Genomic DNA, 23,622 nt, shown 5'->3' on the forward strand with positions numbered 1-23,622 from the left:
ACCATGGGTCCTTCTGCCCTTGCTGAAAAGTCTGGCACAAACTACCCTCTGGCTACCATTTCTCTTCCTCCTACAGAGAGAGGCCATCCAGCTACCCTGTGACCATCCGGGAATGGGGCCTCTAGGCGCTGGGGGGACCACTACCTTCTAAACTGCCCAGAGGTGAAAATAGGCCCCCTTTTTTCCCCAAACCACCCAGTGCAACCTCTCTGGTGGGAGTCAGGAGAAGGATGAGATTCCTGGCTGGGAGGGGTTCAGACTTTTCAGAAGTCCTTCTAGAGACCTTTCCCTTTTAGGCTGAAGCCCTCCACCCTCTGCCGCCCCCAGACAGACAGAGCTGCCGCTGGGAGGGCAATGCTGAAACATTTGGCAGCTAACTGTGACTAATAAAAACCTGGACCCAAGGCATTTAAAAAATTCACAGCAGCCTCAGTCTCTGTGGTTAAGATGAGAAGAAAGGGCTTTTTCAGGTCTCAGCGTCCTTCCAGAAGAACGCGAGAGAGCAGAGAATGGGGGACGAGGTTCTCCCCTTGGGTGGAAAGAAATGGCTTTCTCCTCGTTCTGTCCTCATCGTCCCTCTGTTGGCCCCTCAAGACCTCCTGGGCTGCCCACTTTCACAAATGGGAAACTGAGGCTTGGAGGTCACTCAGGGGATAGGCAACACCTAAATCTCACAGCCTGGGGATTTTCCAATCAGTTCCGGCAATGGAATTGCTTTTTGCAAAAGAGCCTTTAAAGGATGGGTAAGGAAGAAGGTGCGGTGGGATGGGGAGGGGTGGGGTGAAGAAAAGAGAAAAGACCAAAACGTTCCCTGATCTAACAACACACAGCCCAGCCACGAGGCTTCCTGTGAGCACATGACTGGGCAACGTGCGGAGCAGCCGGGGAGCAGAGGTTTACTCAGTAGGGCATCTGGATTTGTCATCTTTCCTTATCTAATGCTTTTTCCAACTGGTCTACCCGCCACAGGCAGGAAACAAAGCCTCTCAATTTAAAAGGCTCTGAAATCCTGGGAGGTTTGGTTGGGGCTCTGTTTGCCAGGTTTAAAAGAGATCTGTTCGTTCGGAGCCAAGAGTGTTTCACATTTGCTTATTTGCTCCTACTTACCTCCTTTTAAGAAAGTTTTGAGGATTGACCTAAAACTGATTTTCTTTATATCCAGACAAACTTCTGTTTTATAGGACAGTGTCCAGAGGCCCAAGAAGGGTCAGTCACTGGACATACAGCTGTGAGCTCCAGTCTCCACTGGGACTGGAACCCGGGGGTTCTGCCTTCAATTCTGGAGTCTGAAACTGAGAATATACAATAAGATATGATGGCACAGCCTGTACCAGAAAAGGGGAAAACTGAGAACCTGGTTAATTTCCTGGATGAAATAAACCAAGCCTAGTGATTCAGTGGTAGGACTAACCCAGAGCAGCACTTTGAAGTCTGCAAAGCACTTTTACAGAAATCATCTGATTTTTTTCCCCTACAGAATATTTAAAACTACCTTGTAAATGATGAATGCACACTATGTCATTCTGATGGAGAAACCATTGCCACTGAACTACAGGCCGTCACAGCTGGAAGGGATTGAATTCAACTCACTCGACACTTGCCCAGTTGTTCTGGATGCTGGTCAAAAGGCAGGTTAGGGTACAAACCTGTGAACTTTCCCTTGGTGGGGTCACTTATATGAAGAAGGTGTGATTTTTTTTCCTCCTCTAGAGGGGAATTTACAAACTATCAGGAGCCCCCAAGGATGCTCCAAGCAGCTGTAGGAGTCTAGGGAAGCACGGTTAGCTCATTAAGTGAAATTCCATCAGCCAGGCTCCAGGGCTTAGTGACTCATGCCTCTGGCATTCCAGAGTAGGATGAATTTGGTCTAGACTGATGCAGTTTTCTTCCACTCTCTGCTTTGGGAATTCCAGTGCACTCTGGAGGAAGCATGGGTCGTGAGAGTTATCTGTAATGATCTGTGACCTGTCCCCAATCTCCAGGGGTTAATGAGGGTGAATGTTACAGAACCCAGCCCACAACCTTGCAGAGTAGGCATGGGAAGGGACGCAGGTGCCCTCATCACATTCATTAGCCCAGTGGTCTACGACCGGGGTCACAAGACATAGAGAAATCATTCACTGACATTTCATTCCTGGCCACTTTTGAATTTGCCCCTTCCAAACTGGGGAAAGTTGAGGGAGGTCTTTAACTCTCACACTTTGATATGAAGAGTGAAAAGTCTGCACCTGGTTTCAAAGTCAAGGCCATCAGGGGCTGGAGAAAAGGCAAAGAGAGAACCCAAGCACACAACACACATGCTAGTTGGCATCCCTTCTCTCTCTCTCTGTGTGTGTGTGTGTGTGTGTTCTCACACACACGTGATGCCAATTTACACATGGTGCGCAACGTCAATATCCAGCTGGGCACACACTATGTGGGATGAATGCATTTTCCCAGACACTGAGTAACAAGAGTCTTGAAACTTGGCAATCACTTGATCCCACTTCCCTCCCCATGTAGGCATCTGACCACAATATTCCTGGCAGGATGTTGTCCAGTTCATGCTTGAATTCCTCCACCGACAAGGAGCTCACCACTAACTTAGGGTAAAGCTATCTACTGCGGGGCTTCCACTGAGCCTGAGATCTATGTCCCATCACGCTCCTCTCCACCTTGGCTCTGGGAGTTGGAATATATATATATATAGTTTTTTTTTTTTGAGGCAGAGTTTTGCTCTTGTTGCCCAGGCTGGAATGCAATGGCACCATCTCAGCTCACTGCAACCTCCCTCTCCTGGGTTCAACCTCACCCTCCCAAGTAGCTGGGATTACAGGCATCTGCCACCATGTCCAGCTAATTTGTATTTTTAGTAGAGACGGGGTTTCACCATCTTGGCCAGGCTGGTCTCAAACTCCTGACCTCACATGATTTGCCTGCCTCAGCCTCCCAAAGTGCTGGGATTACAAGCGTGAGCCACTGCATGCGGCCGGGAGTTGGGATACATTCTAAACATTCTTCTGCATGGTAGTAGTTCAAGTATTTGAAGAGAACCATCTCCCCCCATATCTCTTTTCTTGACAAAAAACTTCATTTCCTCGTGATATGGTTTCCAGATTTGTCTCCATCCTGTTGGCCTTTCCTCTGGTGACCTGGTTAAGATCTGGATCCAGAACTGAACCCTGTAGTCAGCGACTGGTCTAAAAGGCAAAGAGCTTAGGGAAATAATTCTTCTATATGTAAAGCAGTTGACATTCACTTTTTTTTTTTTTTTTTTTTTTTTAGCAGCCCTATCATACTCTTGGCTGTTACTGAGCTTTTAGTCAACCACTGCCGCTTCAAAGATTTGTTCTTTTTTCTTTTTTCTTTTTTTTGAAACAGGGTCTCACCCTGTTGTCACCCAGGCTGGAATGCAGTGGCACCATCACGGCTCACTGCAGCCTCCACTTCCTAGGGTCAATCAATCCTTCCACCTCAGCCTCCCAGGTAGCTGGGACCACAGGCGCATGCCACCATGCCAGGTTAATTTTTTTAATTTGGTAGAGACATGGTCTTGCCATATTGCCCAGGCTGGTCTCAAACTCCTGGGCTCAAGCAATCTGCCCACCTCTGCCACCCAAAGTGCTGGGATTACAGATGTGAGCCAACACACCAGGGCTTTTAAAAAAAAAAAGACCAATGGTTTTTTAGTTACTCTCCCTAAAGTCTGCACTCCTGTGACTGTTTTTTTCCCCATGAACTTTGATATAGGACCTTCTATTCATCCCTAATATGTTACAGCTTGGGCCCATTATTTCAACCTACAGCAGTTTTTCTGAAAGTTCATTCCATAATTTTATACTCCAGGAATCTCTCCTAGTTTTGTATCTCCCATAGATTTTATCAGTATGCCTTTTAATTTCCATGAACATTCCTGATACATGATGGGGAGGCCGGAACAGAGCCCTAGGGATCACCATCAGAGACCATCCACTCTGTTTACACAAATTAGTCAGCAGTTCACCCTGGGTATCATTAGTCAGTATGTTCATGACTTCACCCAACTGCACGTCCACCAAAGCTACGTCTCTTCTTCTTATCCACAAAAATTTAATAGCAGGCTTTTCTTTAGCTGAGAGGAATGATCTTATGACTTCAGCTACTGACACAGGCCATTCCAGAAGGTATTTTGGAGAAACATCTCAGCATCCCATAAATATCCCATGTAGGTGGTCCAGGCAGTTCTCTACCCATCAGGCCAGCACTGCCAGTAAGCATGAGCCTTAGCCACAAAGCCCTGGATGCAAGAATCTTCTGGCAACTCACAGAGATTCTCCCCAGACATCCTGAGGTCTAGGCCCTTTCATGACCTACTTTCAGCGGTTACCAAAGGGAAGAAGTTGCAGGGGGCTGATCATCAATGAAAGTTCCCTAAGTCTCTGTGGTTGGGCCAGAAAGCTTCCCCCTGGCTCGTGGTCACCAGCCCGATCTGTCAGACAGCAAGAGGGAGGCCTTCTAGGAAAATGCAGAACGTGTAAGGCTGTGGATGTCACCTGGCCCTTTAAGCCAGACATCTCCATAGGTTGCCCTCTCTGGGTTTCTGGAGATTCATGAGGACCCATGCTCCTTGCCTTGGAAGGATCCCCAGCTTTCCCCAAAGTGTACATCTTGTCTTGCAGGTTGTAAGGGCTGGAGGACAAGGGCCATGTTTTCTTTCCCTACTGGTGTCCCAAACCAGCAGGTACCCAACAAATGCCCAGAATAAAGGTAGGGGCTAAGCTTTCCCATCATGGAATCTCAGCCCTTCCAGAGTAAGAAAGTTGTCTCCAACATATTTTTTTTAGTCTTTTTTTTTTTAGATGGAGTCTCGCTGTTGTCGGCTCAGGCTGGAGCGCAATGGCGGGATCTCGGCTCATTGCAACCTCCGCCTCCTAGGTTCCAGCAATTCTCCTGCCTCAGCCTCCTGAGTAGCTGAGATTACAGGTACCCGCCATCATGTCTGGCTAATTTTTGTATTTTTAGTAGAGACGGGATTTCACCATCTTGGCCAGGCGGGTCTCGAACTCCTGACCTCAGGTGATCCACCTGCCTTGGCCTCCCAAGTGCTGGGAATTACAGGCATGAGCCTCCGCGGCTGGCCTTTTTCAGTCTTTTCTGTGTTTACTCCACTCCATGAAAGTTCTGCTTTTGAAATGACCCATCTTATTTCGCCTTGGAAATACTTAAGCACTGGAACTGGCACTTAGTAGGTATTCAACAAACATTTATCTAATGAAGTGCCACTCAGACTCCTTTTTCCAAAATCATTTTTTTTTTTTCTAACGGCAGATGAGCCTTCTCATCATTTTCTCAACACAAAGCTCACTGATGTTTTGGCCTTTTTTTTTTTTTCAAGCCATCAATGATCAATGACTTTCTTATGCCAAGAAGCCTGGGTCTTCACTGGACACTCCAAGTAGATTATCCTGAGGTTCAGGTTGAACAGAGGCCCATCCAAGATGTTACAAATCAGCTCATGGTCCTATTAGGCAGGACAAGCTGTGAAGAAATTATTTGCTTCCATGTGCTTCTCATTGCTGTTTAGCTTAATATTTTATCCTGGGAGATTCTCCACCTAAGGGGATAACAATTTCTGGCTCGCATTTCTGGGGAGAAGAAAATGTGGGAGTTGGAGATGTTGTTCCCATTAGGTACCTAGAATTTATCTGTTGGATACAATGATGCATAAGATATAGCCCCTGCCCTCTGGGAGCTTCCAATCTCATGGGAGAGATAAGATCCACATAAGTGGGGGCTAATTATTGCTCATGAGGTTATAAGGAATGAAGATGGAAAATTTTGTGAAACTGGGTTGGACAAGCCCATCCGTCAGATCATAAACTTCATAGTAAAGAAAGCAAAGCTGTCATCAGTGACTGAAGACTGACGAAAGTATATCAACTCCATCACGATCTCTTTAGTTATCTTCAATCAAATAGCAGCATTTGACAGGTGTCGACCAGAAGTAGTCTCCTCCACAGCTGAGAGAAGCCTGGAAATCCTTTTCCATGCTATACTGCAGGGTTGGACAAATTCCCAGCACACTTGGGAACATATATGGAGAGAGAAGGACTGTGTGAGCCTTGACAGTAAAGGCCACAGTCTTGGGAGAACTTCCTCTGGAGCCCAAGTAGGGCAATTTCAAGTCACCTTTCTTCTGCATTAGTGCTGGGGTCAGCTGGAGGCTGAAGCACAGCGAAGGTTCCTTGGTCTGGATTTGGCGCAGATCCCATAATCCCTTGGGGGTGGTGTCTGACATGTTCCTTGAGGACAGGTGTGTTAGCTGCCAATTCCTCCTGTCCTAAGCCCCACATATGTTGCACATAAGAGTAATGTAATAAGTGTGTGTTAATTTAATTGTTTGGGTAAAGAATCTGCTGGAAAGCTAACCCTGAAATTTAGCCATAAATGTAGATTTTCAAATGCTGAAATGATCAGTCTGGCAACATCAGAATCAATCTGGGGCTGCTTAAAGAAAAATAACCTAGTCCCATAGCAGGAGATTTTGAGTCAGCAGGTCAGTGGGGAGGCCCCAGTACCTGCATTTTTTTTGTATTTTGTTTTTTTGAGACAGAGTCTTGCTCTGTCACCCAGGCTGGAGTGCAGTGGTGCGATCTCAGCTCACTGCAAGCTCCGCCTCCTGGGTTCATGCCATTCTCCTGCCTCAGCCTCCTGAGTAGCTGGGACTACAGGCACCCACCATGACATCTGGCTATTTTTTTTTTTTTTTTTGTATTTTTAGTAGAGATGGGGCTTCACTGTGTTAGCCAGGATGGTCTCGATCTCCTGACCTTCTGATCCGCCCGCCTCAGCCTCCCAAAGTGCTGAGATTACAGGCATGAGCCCCCGCGCCCAGCCCAGTACCTGCATTTTTAAAGTGATTCCAATCCTCAGCTACACTGGCCAGTGGTAGCCAGCTTCCAAGATGGCCCTAGCAACCCTACCTTGTGTCACACGTTTGTGTAATCTCCTCCCACTCTCTACCAGGGTTAGTCTGTGTGATCCATAGAATACAGCAGAAATGATGGCCTATCACTTCCAAGATTAAGTTATGAAACATGACTTCCATCCTGTGTTCTTTCTCTCACTCTCCTTTACCTCACTCACTCTGAGGGAAGATGACCACCATGTCCTGAGGCCACTCAGGCAGCCTACGAAGAGGCCACATAGAGAAGAACGGAGGGCTGCAGTCTACAGCTAGCAAGGAACCACAGCCCGCCAACAACCATAAGAGCCTGCGTGGGAGGGGACCTTCCAGCCCCCATTGACAGCCTGAGTGCAACTCCATGAGAGACCCTGAGCAAAATCAAGTAGCTAAGCCACTCCTCAATTCCTGACTCTCACAAACTGTGCGAGATAATAAAGATTCACTCTTTTCAGGTGCAAAACCTGGGGGCAATTTGTTATGCAGCAATTGATAACTAATACATTTTCCCACCCAAAGGGCAAGCTCCTGAGCTTGGCACAGGAGGTATTTCGTGCCCATCTTTCCAGCTTCAGTTAAACCTACTCCCAGATGCACCCTCCCTGAGATCGCGCTCTGCTTATCCCAGCCCAACCTTCACGCCTCTGCGCCTCTGCCCATGCTGTTCCTTGTGCCTGGAATGCCCTTTCCCCATGGATGGGATTCCCTTCTCCAAAAATCCTTCCCTAAACTGCCCTTGTATCTAATCCCATTGGGTGAGGCACCCTCCTTCCTGCTCACACACACTTCTTGAAATCAATACACAAAAAGCAAGTTGCATGGAAGAGGAAAAATGTTTGCATGAAGGAGATATCAAGAGCACATGACTTGCCTCTATCTGGTTGATCAACGAATTGTCAAATTTGAACCCAGGAATCCTTTTGTCGCTGCACACCACACCGACATCCTCCGTGTGCTTGCAGTCGGTGACGCCCCAGCCATTGGAGGTGCATGCTGCAAGGGTCGCCTCGTTGCCAGTACAGTGGAGATTGTCTAACCAGATGGGCCCTGAAGGAGGCAGAGAGGAGAGAAACCAAGTGTTGCATCAATGCAGGTCTGAGTCTTTGCAGGGCACCAGTGTCTCACATGGAAAGAGAATTTTTCTCTAATTTTGGCAGCTGTGTGTGGCCATCAATTTTTCTTATATTAAGATATTGCACATAACTCTAAACCATGGGGATTCCTGGACCACAGTAAGCACCTGATGTGATCTGGGGATGTAGTAGGTTGAACATAATTAGGATAGAAGTTAGATTTAAGCCCAGAAGTTGCATGGGATAGTGGAAAGAGCGGGGCTTTGGGTACCAAGCTGGGTTTGAGTTCTTGTTCAGCCACTTAGCTGTATAACCTTGGTCAAGGGCCCTTTTTCTTATCAGTAAAATGGGGCTAACAATGACACTTCAGCTGCACAGCTGTGTGCAGATTAGAGATACTACGAAGCATGTGCCTAGTTCATTGCTGGCGATAGTTACTAAAAATAGTGATGATGATGATGATGATGATGTTTTAGTGACACTGATTATGGCATAAGCCAGTCTCACCTTCCATCCGTAGCAGAGGCTGAACTCTGACCCCTCAGGGAAAAACTAAACTCTCCTGCCACTGAAGGTTTGAGGTTTTTTTTTTTTTTAGATGGAGTCTTGCTCTGTCAGCTCTGTCACCAGGCTGGAGTGCAGTGGCGCAATCTCGGCTCACTGCAACCTCTGCCTCCCAGGTTCAAGTGATTCCCCTGCCTCAGCCTCCCAAGTAGCTGGGACGACAGGCGTGTGCCACCACACCTGGCTAATTTTTTTTTATTTTAGTAGAGATGGAGTTTCGCCATGTTGGCCAGGATGGTCTTGATCTCCTGACCTCGTGATCCGCCTGCCTCGGCCTCACAAAGAGCTGGGATTACAGGCATAAGCCACTGCACCCGGCCTGGTTTGAGGTTTTTAAGGCATTTTCACATGTAGTATCTCCTTGGTTTTCCCATACTGAGAACGAGGTGGCATGATTATCCCACCATCCCTTGAACCCAGAAGCCTGGGCCTTGACTTCCTATTCAGCTCCTCTTACTTCCCAGTGTTTCCCATCACTGGCTCAGAGACAGCCCAGCCAGACCGGCCCACGGAGCCACCTCATCATGTCCCAGAAGGCCGCCATGGGACTCTGCTTACCTCCTGTTTTTTTTGCCTAACTTGTACTAAGTAGAGAATTCAGTGTGCAAAGTGCTAGAGGGTGAACCACAGTGAAATACCACCTCACACCCTTAGGATGGCTACTATCAAAAAAACAGAAAATGGGCCAGGCAGTGGCTCACGCCTGTAATCCCAGCACTTTGGGAGGCCAAGGCAGGTGGATCACAAGATCAGGAGATCGAGACCATCCTGGCCAACATGGTGAAACCGCGTCTCTACTAAAATACAAAAAATTAGACAGGCGTGGTGGTACATGCCTGTAATCCCAGCTACTCGGGAGGCTGAGGCAGGAGAATCACTTGAACCCAGGAGACAGAGTTTGCAGTGAGCTGAGATCACACCACTGCACTCCAGCCGGGCGACAGAGCAAGACTCCGTCTCAAAAACAAAACAAAACAAAACAAACAAAAAAACAGAAAATGACAGTGCTGGCAAGGGTGTGGAAACTGGAACTCTTGTGCACTGTTGATGGGAACGCAAAATGGTACAGCTGCTACAGAAAACAGTATGGTGTTTCCTTAAAAAATTAAAAATAAAATTACCATATGATCCAACAAAAGAATTGAAAACAGTGTCTCTAAGAGATATCTACATGCCTGTGTTCATAACAGTATTATTCATAATAGCCAAGAGGTGGAAGCAACCCAAGTGTCCATCAACAAAATGTGGTCTATCCATACAATGGACTATTAGCCTTCAGAAGGGAGGAAACTCTGAAACCTGCTGCAATATGGATGATTCATAAAGACATTATGCTAAGTGAAATAAGCCCGTCCCAAAAGACAAATATTGTATGGGGTATCTAGAGGAGTCAAATTCATTGAAACAGAAAGTAGAGTGGTGGCTGCCAGGGCCTGGGATGAGAAAGAAATGAAGGTGGTTGTTTAATCAGTACAGAGATTCAGTTTTGCAAATGGAAAAGTTCTGGTGATGATGGTTGCACAACAATGTGAATATACTTAACACTATTCAACTGTACCCTTAAAAATGTTTAAGGCTGGGCTGGGCACAGTTCACGCCTGTAATCTCAACATTTCGGGAGGCCAAGGCGGGAGGATCATTCAAGCTCAGGAGTTCGAGACCAGCCTGGGCAATATAGCGAGACCTCGTCTCTACTAAAAATCAAAACATTTAGCTGGGCGTGGTGGCGCATGCCTGTAGTCCCAGCTATTCAGGAGGCCGAGGTGGGAGAACTGCTTGAGCCCAGAAGGTTGAGGCTGCAGTGAGCTATGATTGTGCCATTGCATTCCAGCCTGGGTGACAGGGAGACCCTGTCTCCAGAAAGAAATCCAAAAAGTTAAGGTGGTAAATTTTATGTGATGTACATTTTGCCATAATTTTTTTTTAATTATAAAGTGCTAGAGGGTTTTCAAATAGTGATTTTTATAAGTGCCACTGCAAAATGAAAGAAAACAAATCTAAACCTCTCATTTTTCTCACAGCTCCTTTTAGGAGTCTAGAGCAGCAGACATAGTCAAACAAACCTGGGTTCAAGTTCCATCTGCCACACACTGGGGCAATGTGTGATGCGGTCAACTACCTCACCACACCTGCTTCTCATTTCTAAAGCCAAAATAATGATGCCGAGCAAACAGGTTGCCATGGAGACTCAATGAGGTAATGTATGTGCCTGGTACGCTTTCAACCTCCCTTTCCTCTTCCTTCTTCCAGTCCATCAGAAAAACAATGCATTCTACTGCTTCCCCGATGTAAGAGAAAAGCAAATAAAAACATTCCCATTGGAGAGATTAGAAAACCAAGGAGATAAACGGAGGCTCTTCAAGGTCGATAAGGACCCTGGGGCCAGTCTCCTGATGTCCAGGCCCTGCTGAAACGTGTCTGTTCTCACGGCTGCTGGTCAGGGCTCAAACGACAGCACCTTGGATCCATTGTGGAGAACAAAGAGCTAACTGAAAACATCTGGGCTGAGGTTTTCCAACTGGCTTCTCAATTTGGCCTGGTTTCCAAGCAGTCAAGCTCCACTGAAACATACACTCTCTAATCGATTGCTGTCTCAACAACAAACCAATGTTTGTTTTGCTAAGTACCAGCAACAGAAAAGACCCTCCACGTTCTAAGCGGAATGTTCTGTCGCAAATCTGCCGAAGTGACAGAGATGGTGAAAAGCAGTGGCACCCTATTCCATCCGCAGTGAGAGAAACCCCCCTCACTAAGGACCTGGAAGTTGACCAGTGCATCATCAAAGGAACTGAGAACAGCTGCAAACCAGAGACCCTACGGAGCCTGCCCCAAAGAGCTGCTCTCTTATGAAACTTCCATGGACCCCCAAAAATCTTCCATGGACCCCTTCCACATATGCTTGGTCAATTTCTACTTATATGGCAGATATGTGAATTTGTACTTAGCCCAAGACAGCATCACCATGCATGGTATACTTGTTTGGCCTGATTTCATAACAAACATTTTTTTGTTTTTTGAGACAGTGTCTCACTCTGTCACTCAGGCTGGAGTGCAGTGGTGCAATCATAGCTCACTGCAACTTCCGCCTCCCAGGTTCAAGCAATTCTCCGACCTCAGCCTCCCAAGTAGCTGGGACCAAAGGCACATGCCACCATGCCCAGCTAATTTTTGTATTTTTTGGTAGAGATGGGATTTCACCACGTTGGCCAGGCTGGTCTCGAACTCCTGACCTCAGGTGATCTGCCTGCCTCAGCCTCCCAAAGGGCTGGGATTACAGGCATGAGCCACTGCAAAGGGCCCTTTTTTTTCCTCTACAGGCTTAGTACTTATTAACTAGACTACTCCGATTCCAATGCAACCAGCTTCTGGGTCTGCCTGCTGGAAAGCAGGGTGGTTCTAGGTACAATCCAGTAGATGCCTCCTCAGAGCTGCCAGGAAAGCCGTGTCCTTGGGACACAAGATGAGAGTCAAACTTTGGACACAAGAAAGCCATTCAATCAGAAGCCAAATTTTATGTTACTCTTTCCTTCCAATGCCTCTCCTGATGAAAGAAGAGGTAAATATATATATACAAGTTAACAGATCATTAGAAAGGTGAAAATCATAAATGAAATTCAGTTGGAATGCCAGAGCCCAGGACAATGGAAATTATTCAAGTTAGACTGTGTGGGGTCACAAATGGGTGCAGTGGGTCACGCCTGTAATCCTAGCACTGTGGGAGGCCAAGGTGGGCAGATCACTTGAGGCCAGGAGTTTGAGATCAGCCTGGCCAACATGGCAAAACTCCGTCTCTACTAAAAATACAATTAAAAAAATCAGCTGGGCCTAGTGGCGCACACCTGTAATCCTAGCTACTCGGGGGGCTGAGGTGGGAGGATCACTTGAACTCAGGAGGTGAAGGTTGCAGTGAGCCTAGATCCCACCACTGCACTCCAGCCTGGGTGATAAAGCAAGACTCTGTCTCAAAGAAAAGGAAAGAAAATAATCTGAGGTTACAATGTGGTTATCGCTGGCTTCGTCGCTGTGGTCTAAAGAATGAGGGATGTGACTGGGAATAGGCTTAGCCTCCTGATTCTGAAGACAGGTGAAGGAGAGCAACCACTTTAGCTTCAGCTGCTATAACCTCAAACAGGGGTTGAGAAACAGGACAGCTGCTTCCTCCAGAACTCCCTAAAAGGGCCTATGGTTTACCTGAGCTCAGAGATGCTTTGGGAGAACAGTCTGTGGACAAGCCAGGCTAGAAAACCCAGAATGTCCCTGGTGCCCTCCCTGGTTTCATTACTCCAGCCTGAAGTTCCGAGGAACTTGAGGGGTCCTGGAGAGGCAGCCTTATCCACAGTCTGACCGGCACGTTAAGCCCCTAAGCCCCACCGGAGCAAGCCCTGGGCGCTGGCCACGTTCTGTGCTCACTATACCAAGAACTCTTTTGCCAACTCTTTTTCCTGTTCTGCCAAATCAAAATGAATCAATTAGCTAATATTCACTGAGTGCCCACCATGTACCCAGTGATAAAGATCTGGACTGATGCTGGTGAAATTCAAATACATTTAGATGTAAAAAGGTCTCTCATGTCATAAATCAAGCACCACTTCAGGTAAGCAGCTTAACTCGTAAAGCCTTGAACACAAGACAGAGGTTTTTTTTTGTTTTGTTTTGTTTTTTCAAGCATCTGTTTCTTCCTCCTCTCTTTGACGTTATTCCTTTTATAACCCTTGATGGTTTCCATGTCCACAAAGATGACCTTTCCAGTACTCCTGGTCTCTTCGTTAATACACCTCCTCTTCTCAGGGACTGTCCTCCATCCTGCTCCAGCCGCTGTCCCATGGTCATAGCTTAGGTCTCTCATTTCCAGAGAGTGCACCCTTCAATCTCCATTTCACCTTTCCTGCTCTGCACCCACACGCAGCTCCCTTCATCTTTTAGTAAACTTCTTGTATCTCCATCTGAACAGAGACCTGCAATCCAGTGATCACAGCAGCTATGCACAATCCTTCAACTTCTCCACTTATTACCACCGTCCTTACCCAGCACAGTCTCCATGGATCATGAGTTTAATCCTTCCCTTTCATATTCCCTCCACTCCTTGGAACTTTTCACTCTTCACCACGCTTGGATGGCAAAGTCCGACCTGGGTAAAAACCTGTCTCCTACTACCCCATGCCTGCTCCTGATGGGGAAAAACCACAACGCCCTTGTCTGACAACAGGTGTTTTAAATTGAGGTTGAACTAAAATTAAGTTGTCACTGGAAAAATACCCAGTCACTGGAAAGCATTTGTTATAAAATAATGAGCGTTGGAAAGCCTGGAATGGAAAACATGAATCTGAGGTTACCCCTGGATCGCTCAGCCAGCCGGATAAACAGAGATGTGGAAGTATCAGACGTTTGTTTAAAGAAGACAGGAAGTGGGTTCTAAAGCCCAGCATTTGCTAACTTCACTGCTGTGACTCTCATCGCTGCTAGGGAGCCCAGAGCGAGCTGCAGAGAACATTTGACTCTGTGCTGTCTCCTGATCCAGTTACCCCCACAGGAACTTTTCAATTGCATGGAGGTGAGATGTGTATGAGATGAGACTTCCTTTCTCCTATAATTTCTAGAATAACAGAAAAGTTGGAAGGGAGGATAATAGTTATCAATTTCAATGACTCCCAAACCTGTCACTTCGCAGGCTTCCAAAAGAGAGTGAGTCCTGGGCTCACCTTTTAAACCAAATTATGGTGGGCTGAGGTCTGTGCTATTCTGTACTTTTAAGCTCCCTTGGGCGATTCTTATGCAGTCAGAATGGCATTAGCCCTTTAGTCCATGACAGGAGTGTGGGCAGCTCTGTTTTAGTCCAGTAGCCAGACTTGTGCTGAGGTCTGGGCTGCAGCTCAGCCAGGCGGGCGGGTGTGGGAGCTTCCTTTGCCTGGCTGACCCAGAGATAGGAAACTCTTAGCTCCTGGAAAAATGTTTAAAAAGAAACAATTCCCTCCACCCTTATCTCCTTCCTATTTGGGAACATACACTGTCAGGGTTTCAGGAGTTCTTAGACAGCCCAACTTCCAGATGGGGAAAATGAGGCTGGAGAGGACATGCGTCTTCCTACAAAGTGTGGTGTCAGAGGTCAGTACAGACTGAGCCCTAGGTTCAGGGCTTCAAACTTGTCCTGCCTCAAAGCTGTTAAAGCAATTTTTTGGGTTTTTGTTTTGTTTTTTGTTTTTTTGAGATGGAGTCTCGCTCTGTCACCCAGGCTGGAGTGCAGTGGCGCGATCACGGCTCACTGCAGCCTCCGCCTCCCGGGTTCAAGCGATTTTTGTGCCTTAGCCTCCCGAGTAGCTGGGACTACAGACACTCACCACCACGCCCGGCTAATTTTTGTATTTTTAGTAGAGATGGGGTTTCCCCCTGCTGGCCAGGCTGGTCTTGAACTCCTGACCTTAAGTGATCAGCCCGCCTTGGTCTCCCAAAGTGCTGGGATTACAGGCATGAGCCACCGCACCTGGCCAGCTCTTAAAACAATTTTTAAAAATAAATTAATAAATTTGAACCTCACAAGGGAGGAAAAAATAGGCTAACCAACGGTGAAAAACCCAAAGCATCTCTGTGCCTATCGTGACCAAGCCTGCAATAGCAGGTTAGTGTGAAAACGATGAACTCCTCATGCCAGGAAGGTGGGGGGTGTCAGGGAACTCAAGCATGTGGGAGCCATTGTGAGGAAGAGCAAGAGGCTTTCCTAACAGGGAATGATTTGGAGTAAAGTGCAACTTCCCCTGGGCTGACACAGCCCCCAGGCAGGACATATGGGGTGGAGAGAGGAGCACAGGCTGATTTCACCCCCTACCTGGGGTCACCAACTGTCCTGGTTTTCCTGAGGTTTTCCCAGGATGTGAGACTTTCTGTGCTAAAGCCAGGAAAGTCTTGGGCAAATCAGTATGGTTGGTCACTTACTGTGCCTCTCCTCAAGCCCCCCCCAACCCCCCCTTCCTGCAGGGTGCAGCCTGAGTGGGCACAAAGGGTGCCAGTCCCTAGATGGGCATCACCAAGAATTTACACTTCGCAGTGTGTGCAGCCTCCTCTCCCAGGCTGACCTCAGGGAAGGCCGCTCCAGGCCTTGCCAGGTGACAGCACTCAGATCCAAAGCACAGAGCGTTTACCTTCCCCCTTGCCGTAGGAGGAGCTGGCAGTCCAGGACTTGGCCTCCACGTAGCCCAGCTCCCGGCAGACGACGTGGGCAGCGTGGATGGAGAAGTCGTCATCACACACGGTGCCCCACTGGCCGTCGTAGTACACCTCTACCCGGCCCTCGCTGTGCTTCCTCTTCTGCCCGGCCAGGCGCAGCTGAATCTTGGCCACGTTGGCGGGGGCCTGGGGCTGGTGATACTCGGGAGCCGGTTGCTGGAAGTACTCGGGGTAATGGGGCCAGCTGTCATACTGTGCCAGGCTCAGGGGGGACAGGAGGGCCAGCACAGCCAGGCAGCTGCAGAGGTGGGAGCACAGAGGCCTCTCCATCCCTGTCTTCGAGCTGATGATCCCACGAAGGGGCCCTGCGCAGCTGGGAGGGACAGGCGGGGTACGGAAGCAGCAGGAGCTTTCTGGAAGAAAGGAGAGATGCGTCAGGATGGGAACGTGGGGCTAGGGAGACCTACAAAGAGAACCAGCGGTTTCATACCCCTTGGCTTCATATGGAAAGCTCGTCCATTCTTGACGCCAATCCAGCCCCACTCCTACCTGACATTTCCACCATGCAGGGCTGGGAGGTTCCACCTCCTTTACCTACTGCCTTGTCATCTCTCTGGAATGCTTTTTCCAGTAGAGTTCCTGGCAGGGAACAGAGCACACTCCAGCTTAATTTAAGGAGAGTTTTTTAAGACTATGGACATGCCGGCAGAGTTCTGCAGAACTAACAAAGGCTGGTGTCACACCCTAGGGCTGGCGACTCAGGGGGGCTGTGACCACCCTAGGCTTGAAGGGAGCCTGCGGGGGTGAGAACTGGAGACTGGCAGAGGGAGCTGTTTCTTAGGAGCTGCGGCCTTCACTGGAGGGTCTCAGAGCCAACCCATGGCAACGGTGGGGACACGGGAGGGAGAATGAATACCTGACTCCGTTTCCTCCCATCCTTGAATCATTCTGGTGCCTCCTATTAGGCAAACCCACCCCCCTCCAACTCGAAGCCACTGGCAAGGGAGCTGAGCCCATTGAGGGAGCCCGCATGGGCCGGCCTCCTGGAACATGGGGGCCGGTGGAGAAGGAGCGTGTCTGAAGGGATGAGGGCAGGATATTCAACACACCCACCCTCCATTAAATGAATGGCACCTCAAAACACTACAGGAGCATTTGCTAGATGAATTATAATTTTCCCGTCAGCTTTGAGGGCTGCAATGCTAAATGAGTTTTAAAATCCTCAAGGTCATGGTCATCGTATCTGGTGGAGCCTACCTCTAAGAATTCCCGAGTGAAATCATGTAGCAAGAGACCTCGTGTATCTTGGTCCTCCCGTAATTCAGAGAAAAGAGGAGACTATTTTAAAAGGACCACACGTGTGTCTTGTGGAGAAAGATGCAGAGCCCCAAACCAGGATGAGCAGATGGAAACTTAGGTGGGGGCATAAGGTATTTTATTTTAACCCTGTGCAGAGGAGTAGGCTAATCATATTCTTCTGGTCATGGCACACTACCTTTGAGGAAGGACTGGCTAACTTTTCTGTAGTCAGAGCTGTCCAGAGCTGCGCATGGAGGGATGATCTGCCTTGGAGAGAGGCAGTTCCATGTCTGTTGGGTGACCAGCAGCGCTCAGTGCCCCAAAGAGGATGCTGGGGTGGAGATGTTAGAGCCTAGGGGACAGTCAGAACTAAGGATTTTGGAAAGCTTTCTGATGTCACCAGAGAGCCAGCCATTCTCATCCTGTGACTAACAAGGCCAGAAAGTGATGGAGGGTTCCTGTGATAGCTTCTGACCAACTGACCAACGCACAGCCTGACCCCCTAGTAGTGTGGCTCTGAAGGGAATCAGGGTCCTGGCCACGCATCATTCCCATCAAAGCACATCTGCATCCTCAAGCTTACCTATGTCTCACAAGAACCTTGGGGAGTAGAAGAGGCAGGTATTATTAGGATTCTTATTTTACAACAAAATCAAGAACCAGAGAGGATTAGAGATTTTACCAGAGTTGCACAGTTAGTACAAGCAAAGCCAGAACGGGTCACTCCCAATCTGCCATCCCATATAAAAAGTCCTGGTTCAGCTTGGATACAAAAGCCTTTATGTGTGGCACATGCCTACCTTCCCTGCTTCGGTTCCCATGACGATGTCTCCCTTCCCTCACCCCAGCCCTGCCCATGGCATACGTCCCATCATATCAGCCTATACCAGCTTCAGCTTTTGACACCTAGAACAACGCGCCTCCATCCCCTCCCCTCCAAATGGCACCTGGTGCAACCCTTCCTGTTCTTCACGGAGACCTTCCCAGGTGCTCCTATCTGATTGAATGTCTTTCTGCTTCCCTTTGACATCACATTTTGCTTGTGCTTTACACTGTTGCCATGTCTGGCTCTGCCACCGGACCCTCAGGCCCAAGGGACAGAAACCACCTCTTTGTCATTTCTGCTCAGCAACACATCTGCCTCTGGATGTGTCAGCCTACCTTGTAGTAGATAAAGCTTCCTGCCAAGAACAACTAGAAAAGGGAGGTAAAATATTAAAAACATATGTTCGAAGACATGAGAAAGCTACCGAGGCAGCAAGGACTGAAGGAGCCAAGAACCCAGAGAGATGGGAAGGGCATTGAGGTGAGGGTCACATTTGTTTCTGCTTTTCCCTGGAAGATACTCGCCAATTCCATGGCAGTGATCAACAGGCTGAGAAGCTAAGCAAAGCTGCAGGCAGCCTCCAGGGACTGGGGAGACTGGGAGTTCAGAACCTGCCAAGGACAAAGGGACCTGTTAAATAGCTCCAGGCTCTCAGATGCATTCCTGAAGAGCTGCACGCTAGAAGCCAGGGTATAGGAAGGTCTGACATTCCCATAAATGGAATCCCAAAGAAGAGGAGAGAAAGGATGTGCAGAGGAAATAATGGAAGAAATAATGGCATAGAATTTTCCAGAATGACGAAAGACATCAAGCCCACACAGTGTAGTTTACAAGGAAAACCACATCTGGGCACATCGAAATCCAACTGCAGAGAAGACAAGATAGAAAAATCTCAAACACAGGGTAGAAAAGCTGAGTTACCTTAGAAAGAGCAGCAGAAAGACTAACAGCTGGTCCCCTCAACACAAATAAGGAGACAAGACGTTAACAGCACATTTTCAAAGGGCAGAAAAAAATAAGTCTGCCTAGAATCTGTGCCCAGTGAAGAGAATGAAGGTAAAATAAGGACATCCCAGATAAACAAAAGAGGAGCGAGTCTGTCACCAGAATATCCACAAGACAGAAATGCTACAGGGAATTCTTTAGGCTAAAGGGAAAATCATCCCAGATGTCAGTAAGGAGGCGTAGGAAGGAATGAAGAGTATGAAGTGGGAAATGATGTAGGTAAATCTCAATGAAGATCGAGTGTGTAAAACAGGAAAAATGTCCTGTGGGGTTTAAAATATATGTATGATTAAAATGCATGCCAACTGGCTGGGTGCAGTGGCTCAGGCCTGTAATCCCAGCACTTTGGGAGGCTGAGGCGGGCGGATCACGAGGTCAGGAGATCGAGACCATCCTGGCTAACACGGTGAAACCCTGTCTCTACTAAAAATACAAAAAATTAGCCGGGCGTGGTGGTGGGCGCCTGTAGTCCCAGCCACTCGGGAGGCTGAGGCAGGAGAATGGCGTGAACCCGGGAGGCGGAGGTTGCAGTGAGCTGAGGTCGCGCCACTGCACTCCAGCCTGGGCGACAGAGCGAGACTCCGTCTCAAAAAAAAAAAAAAAAAAAAAAATGCATGGCAAGCACAGCACAAAAGGCAGGAAGGCATTAAATGGAGCTCAAGTGGTTTGAGGTTCTTGTGTTGTCTGGGAAGTGGTAAAAGTACTATTGTCTATTAGACTTTAGCAAGTCTAATAAATGCATGTTGTAATGTTTATAGGAATCATTGTAAGAACCATATACTGAAAGAAAAGTAGAACTAACAGGTTAATAAGAGGGTTTGGGGGAGAAATGGTAGAATTAAAAAATACTTGATTAATCCAAAATTGAAGCAATAAAACAAATAAAAAGTAACATACAACAATTGTTACAAATAGAAAAAATATTAGATGGTGGATTTAAACTCCAATATATCGGTAATTACATTAGATAAAATAAATACTCCAATTAAAAGACAAAAATCATCAGAACGAATATAACAAAACAATTCAGCTTTATTTTTTTATTTTTATTTTTTTTTGAGATGGAGTCTTGCTCTGTTGCCCAGGCTGCAGTGTGCAGTGGAGTGATCTCAGCTCACTGCAACCACTGCCTCTTGGGTTCAAGCGATTCTCCCGCCTTAGCCCCCCGAGTAGCTGGGATTACAGGCATGCACCACCAAGCCTGGCTAATTTTTGTATTTTGAGTAGAGATGGGGTTTCACCATGTTGGCCAGGCTGTTCTCGAACTCCTGACCTCAAGTGATCCACCTGCCTCAGCCTCCCAAAGTGCTGGGATTACAGGTGTGAGCCACTGCGCCCAGCCCAATCCAGCTTTATATTTCCTAGAAGAGACACGAGGCTTAATGTAAAAGGACGGAAACAGATATACCATGTGTACATTAGCCAGAGGGAAACTGGTACGAAGTCAGATCAACTTAAGGTCAACTTTAGATAAAGTTTAGATAAAGTTGACCTTAAGACAAGAAACATTACCAGAGATAAAAAGGGACAGTTTATGATAATGAAAGTCAATCCACCAGGATAATATAACTCTTCTAAACGTGTGTGCATAGCTTCAATATATATGAAAGAAATATTGATAGAACTAAAAGGAAAAAATAGACAAATTTATAATCAGAGTGGGAGATTTTTACACACCTCTGTCAGTAACGGATAGAAGAAAGACACAGAAAAATCCTGGCACTGAAGATGTGAATGACATAATTAACAAACTTAACCTAATTCACAAGTTTCTATAAACTGTACTCAGCAACTGCAGAAGGCAGCTATGCTCCAGGGACACATGGAAGATATAATGATACAAACATATTAAGATATTAAGATACGATGATATTATGCAGGATATGTTGTTTGACTACAGCAGAATTCAGCTATAAACCATTAACAAAAGAACAAGTAGAAAATCCCCAAATATTTGGGAATGTTGGATGAGGAAATCTATTATCATGCATCTCCATCCAGCTTTCAGTACTAAATTGATTTATTCATTCAACAAGCATTCATTGAGCTCCTACTATACCTTAGGCCCTGCTGGGAGTAGAGGTCTTCTTTCCCATGGAGCTGACTGCCTAGCTGGAGTTCGCCTACAAGGTATCAACGATCATTCCCGGTCTGAACTACCTGAGCTGGGTGCTGGGGGGGTGCTAACTTTGAATTCAGGAAGGTTTTCCTCTTCTACACTGCCTGGCAGGGTCTTGCCGTGTCACCCAGGCAAGAGTGCAGTGGCGCGACCATAGCTTACCGCAGCCTTGACCTCTTGAGCCCAAGAGATCCTCCTACTCAGCTGCCCGTGTAGCTGGAACCACAGGCATGAGCCACCATGCCTAGCTAGGTTTTTGGGTTGCTTTTTAATTTTTAAATGTATCCTCATCTTGTGGAAATTAAAGACAGAGAGCCAATGAATTGCCAAAGGTCACACAGAGTGTGTGGCAAGCAGCTAACATTATAAAGCACCCCCACGTGCGGGCACTGTTCTCAACGCTCTAGTGTTTTAATTCACTTGATGTGGTAGGCACCGTTATTATCCTTGGGAGGAAACTGAGGCACAGAGAAGTTTGATAACTTGCCTAAGGTTGCGCTGACGGTAAGTGCAAGCCAGGATCTGAAGGCGGTGGCAGGCTAACCTGGGCTCTGCCCTCACCGCGAAGCTCTACTACTCCCAGCCTGGCACTGTCTATCTCCCTCCCCTGACCTTCCCACCCCCATTCCCCAAGGGCTTCAGAGACTTCCAGATCCTCTAATCCTATCCCAGAAAGAAATGAAAAAAATAGGTGGTCCTGCAACATTTTTTTCTTTTATATATTTTTTAAATTATACTTTAAGTTCTAGGGTACATGTACACAACGTGCAGGTTTGTTACATATGTATCCATGTGCCATGTTGGTGTGCTGCACCCATTAACTCGTCATTTACATTAGTTACATCTCCTAATGCTTTCCCTCCCCACTCCCCCAACCCCACAACAGGCCCCGGTGTGTGATGTTCCCCTTCCTGTGTCCAAGTGTTCTCATTGTTCAATTCCCACCTATGAGTGAGAACATTCGGTGTTTGGTTTTTTGTTCTTGTGATAGTTTCCTGAGAATGATGGTTTCCAGCTTCATCCATGTCCTTGCAAAGGACATGAACTCATTATTTTTATTGATGCATAGTATTCCATGGTGTATATGTGCCACATTTTCTTAATCCAGTCTATCATTGATGGACATTTGGGTTGGTTCCAAGTCTTTGCTATTGTGAATAGTGCCACAATAAACATACGTGTGCATGTGCCTTTATAGCAGCATGATTTATAATCCTTTGGGTATATACCCAGTAATGGGATGGCTGGGTCAAATGGTATTTCTAGTTCTAGATCCCTGAGGAATCGCCACACTGTCTTCCACAATGGTTGAACTAGTTTACAGTCCCACCAACAGTGTAAAAGTGTTCCTATTTCTCCACATCCTCTCCAGCACCTGTTGTTTCCTGACTTTTGAATGATTGCCATTCTAACTGGTGTGAGATGGTATCTCATTGTGGTTTTGATTTGCATTTCTCTGATGGCCAGTGATGATGAGCATTTTTTCATGTGTCTGTTGGCTGCATAAATGTCTTCTTTTGAGAAGTGTCTGTTCATATCCTTCGCCCACTTTTTGATGGGATTGTTTTTTTTCTTGTAAATGTGTTTGAGTTCTTTGTAGATTCTGGATATTAGCCCTTTGTCAGATGAATACATTGCAAAAATTTTCTCCCATTCTGTAGGTTGCCTGTTCACTGTGATGGTAGTTTCTTTTGCTGTGCAGAAGCTCTTTAGTTTAATTAGATCCCATTTGTCAATTTTGGCTTTTGTTGCCATTGCTTTTGGTGTTTTAGACATGAAGTCCTTGCCCATGCCTATGTCCTGAATGGTATTGCCTAGATTTTCTTCTAGGGTTTTTATGGTTTTAGGTCTAACATTTAAGTCTTTAATCCATCTTGAATTAATTTCTGTATAAGGTGTAAGGAAGGATCCAGTTTCAGCTTTCTACATATGGCCAGCCAGTTTTCCCAGCACCATTTATTAAATAGGGAATCCTTTCCCCATTGCTTGTTTTTGTCAGGTTTGTCAAAGATCAGATGGTTGTAGATGTGTGGCATTATTTCTGAGGGCTCTGTTCTGTTCTATTGGTCTGTATCTCTGTTTTGGTACCAGTACCATACTGTTTTGGTTACTGTAGCCTTGTAGTATAGTTTGAAGTCAGGTAGCGTGATGCCTCCAGCTTTGTTCTTTTGGCTTAGGATTGTCTTGGCAATGAGGACTCTTTTTTGGTTCCATATGAACTTTAAAGTAGTTTTTTCCAATTCTGTGAAGAAAGTCCTTGGTAGCTTGATGGGGATGGCATTGAATCTATAAATTACCCTGGGCAGTATGGCCATTTTCACAATATTGATTCTTCCTATCAATGAGCATGGAATGTTCTTCCATTTGTTTGTATCCTCTTTTATTTTGTTGAGCAGTGGTTTGTAGTTCTCCTTGAAGAGGTCCTTCACATCCCTTGTAAGTTGGATTCCTAGGTATTTTATTCTCTTTGAAGCAATTGTGAATGGGAGTCCACTCATGATTTGGCTGTTTGTCTGTTATTGGTGTATAAGAATGCTTGTGATTTTTGCACATTGATTTTGTATCCTGAGACTTTGCTGAAGTTGCTTATCAGCTTAAGGAGATTTTGGGCTGAGACAGTGGGGTTTTCTAGATATACAATCATGTCATCTGCAAA

At 46.7% G+C, this 23,622-nt stretch overlaps 1 protein-coding gene across 2 annotated transcripts in view; it reads right to left on the reverse strand.

Moving 5' to 3' along the window:
• Positions 1 to 23,622, reverse strand: part of LOXL2 (lysyl oxidase like 2) — a 103,132-nt gene that overhangs the window by 52,974 nt on the left and 26,536 nt on the right. For both annotated transcript variants that reach the window (XM_054497368.2, XM_063669354.1), the window contains exons 2-3: positions 15,693 to 16,130; positions 7,794 to 7,969 (exon numbers count right to left, since the gene is read on the reverse strand). In XM_054497368.2, coding sequence (XP_054353343.2) covers positions 7,794 to 7,969; positions 15,693 to 16,047 — 531 coding nt within the window. In that variant the 5' untranslated portion in view covers positions 16,048 to 16,130. The remainder of the gene's footprint in view (positions 1 to 7,793; positions 7,970 to 15,692; positions 16,131 to 23,622) is intronic.

The sequence above is a fragment of the Pongo pygmaeus genome, chromosome 7, assembly GCF_028885625.2.
Source record: "Pongo pygmaeus isolate AG05252 chromosome 7, NHGRI_mPonPyg2-v2.0_pri, whole genome shotgun sequence".
NCBI classification, from domain to species: Eukaryota; Metazoa; Chordata; class Mammalia; order Primates; family Hominidae; genus Pongo; species Pongo pygmaeus.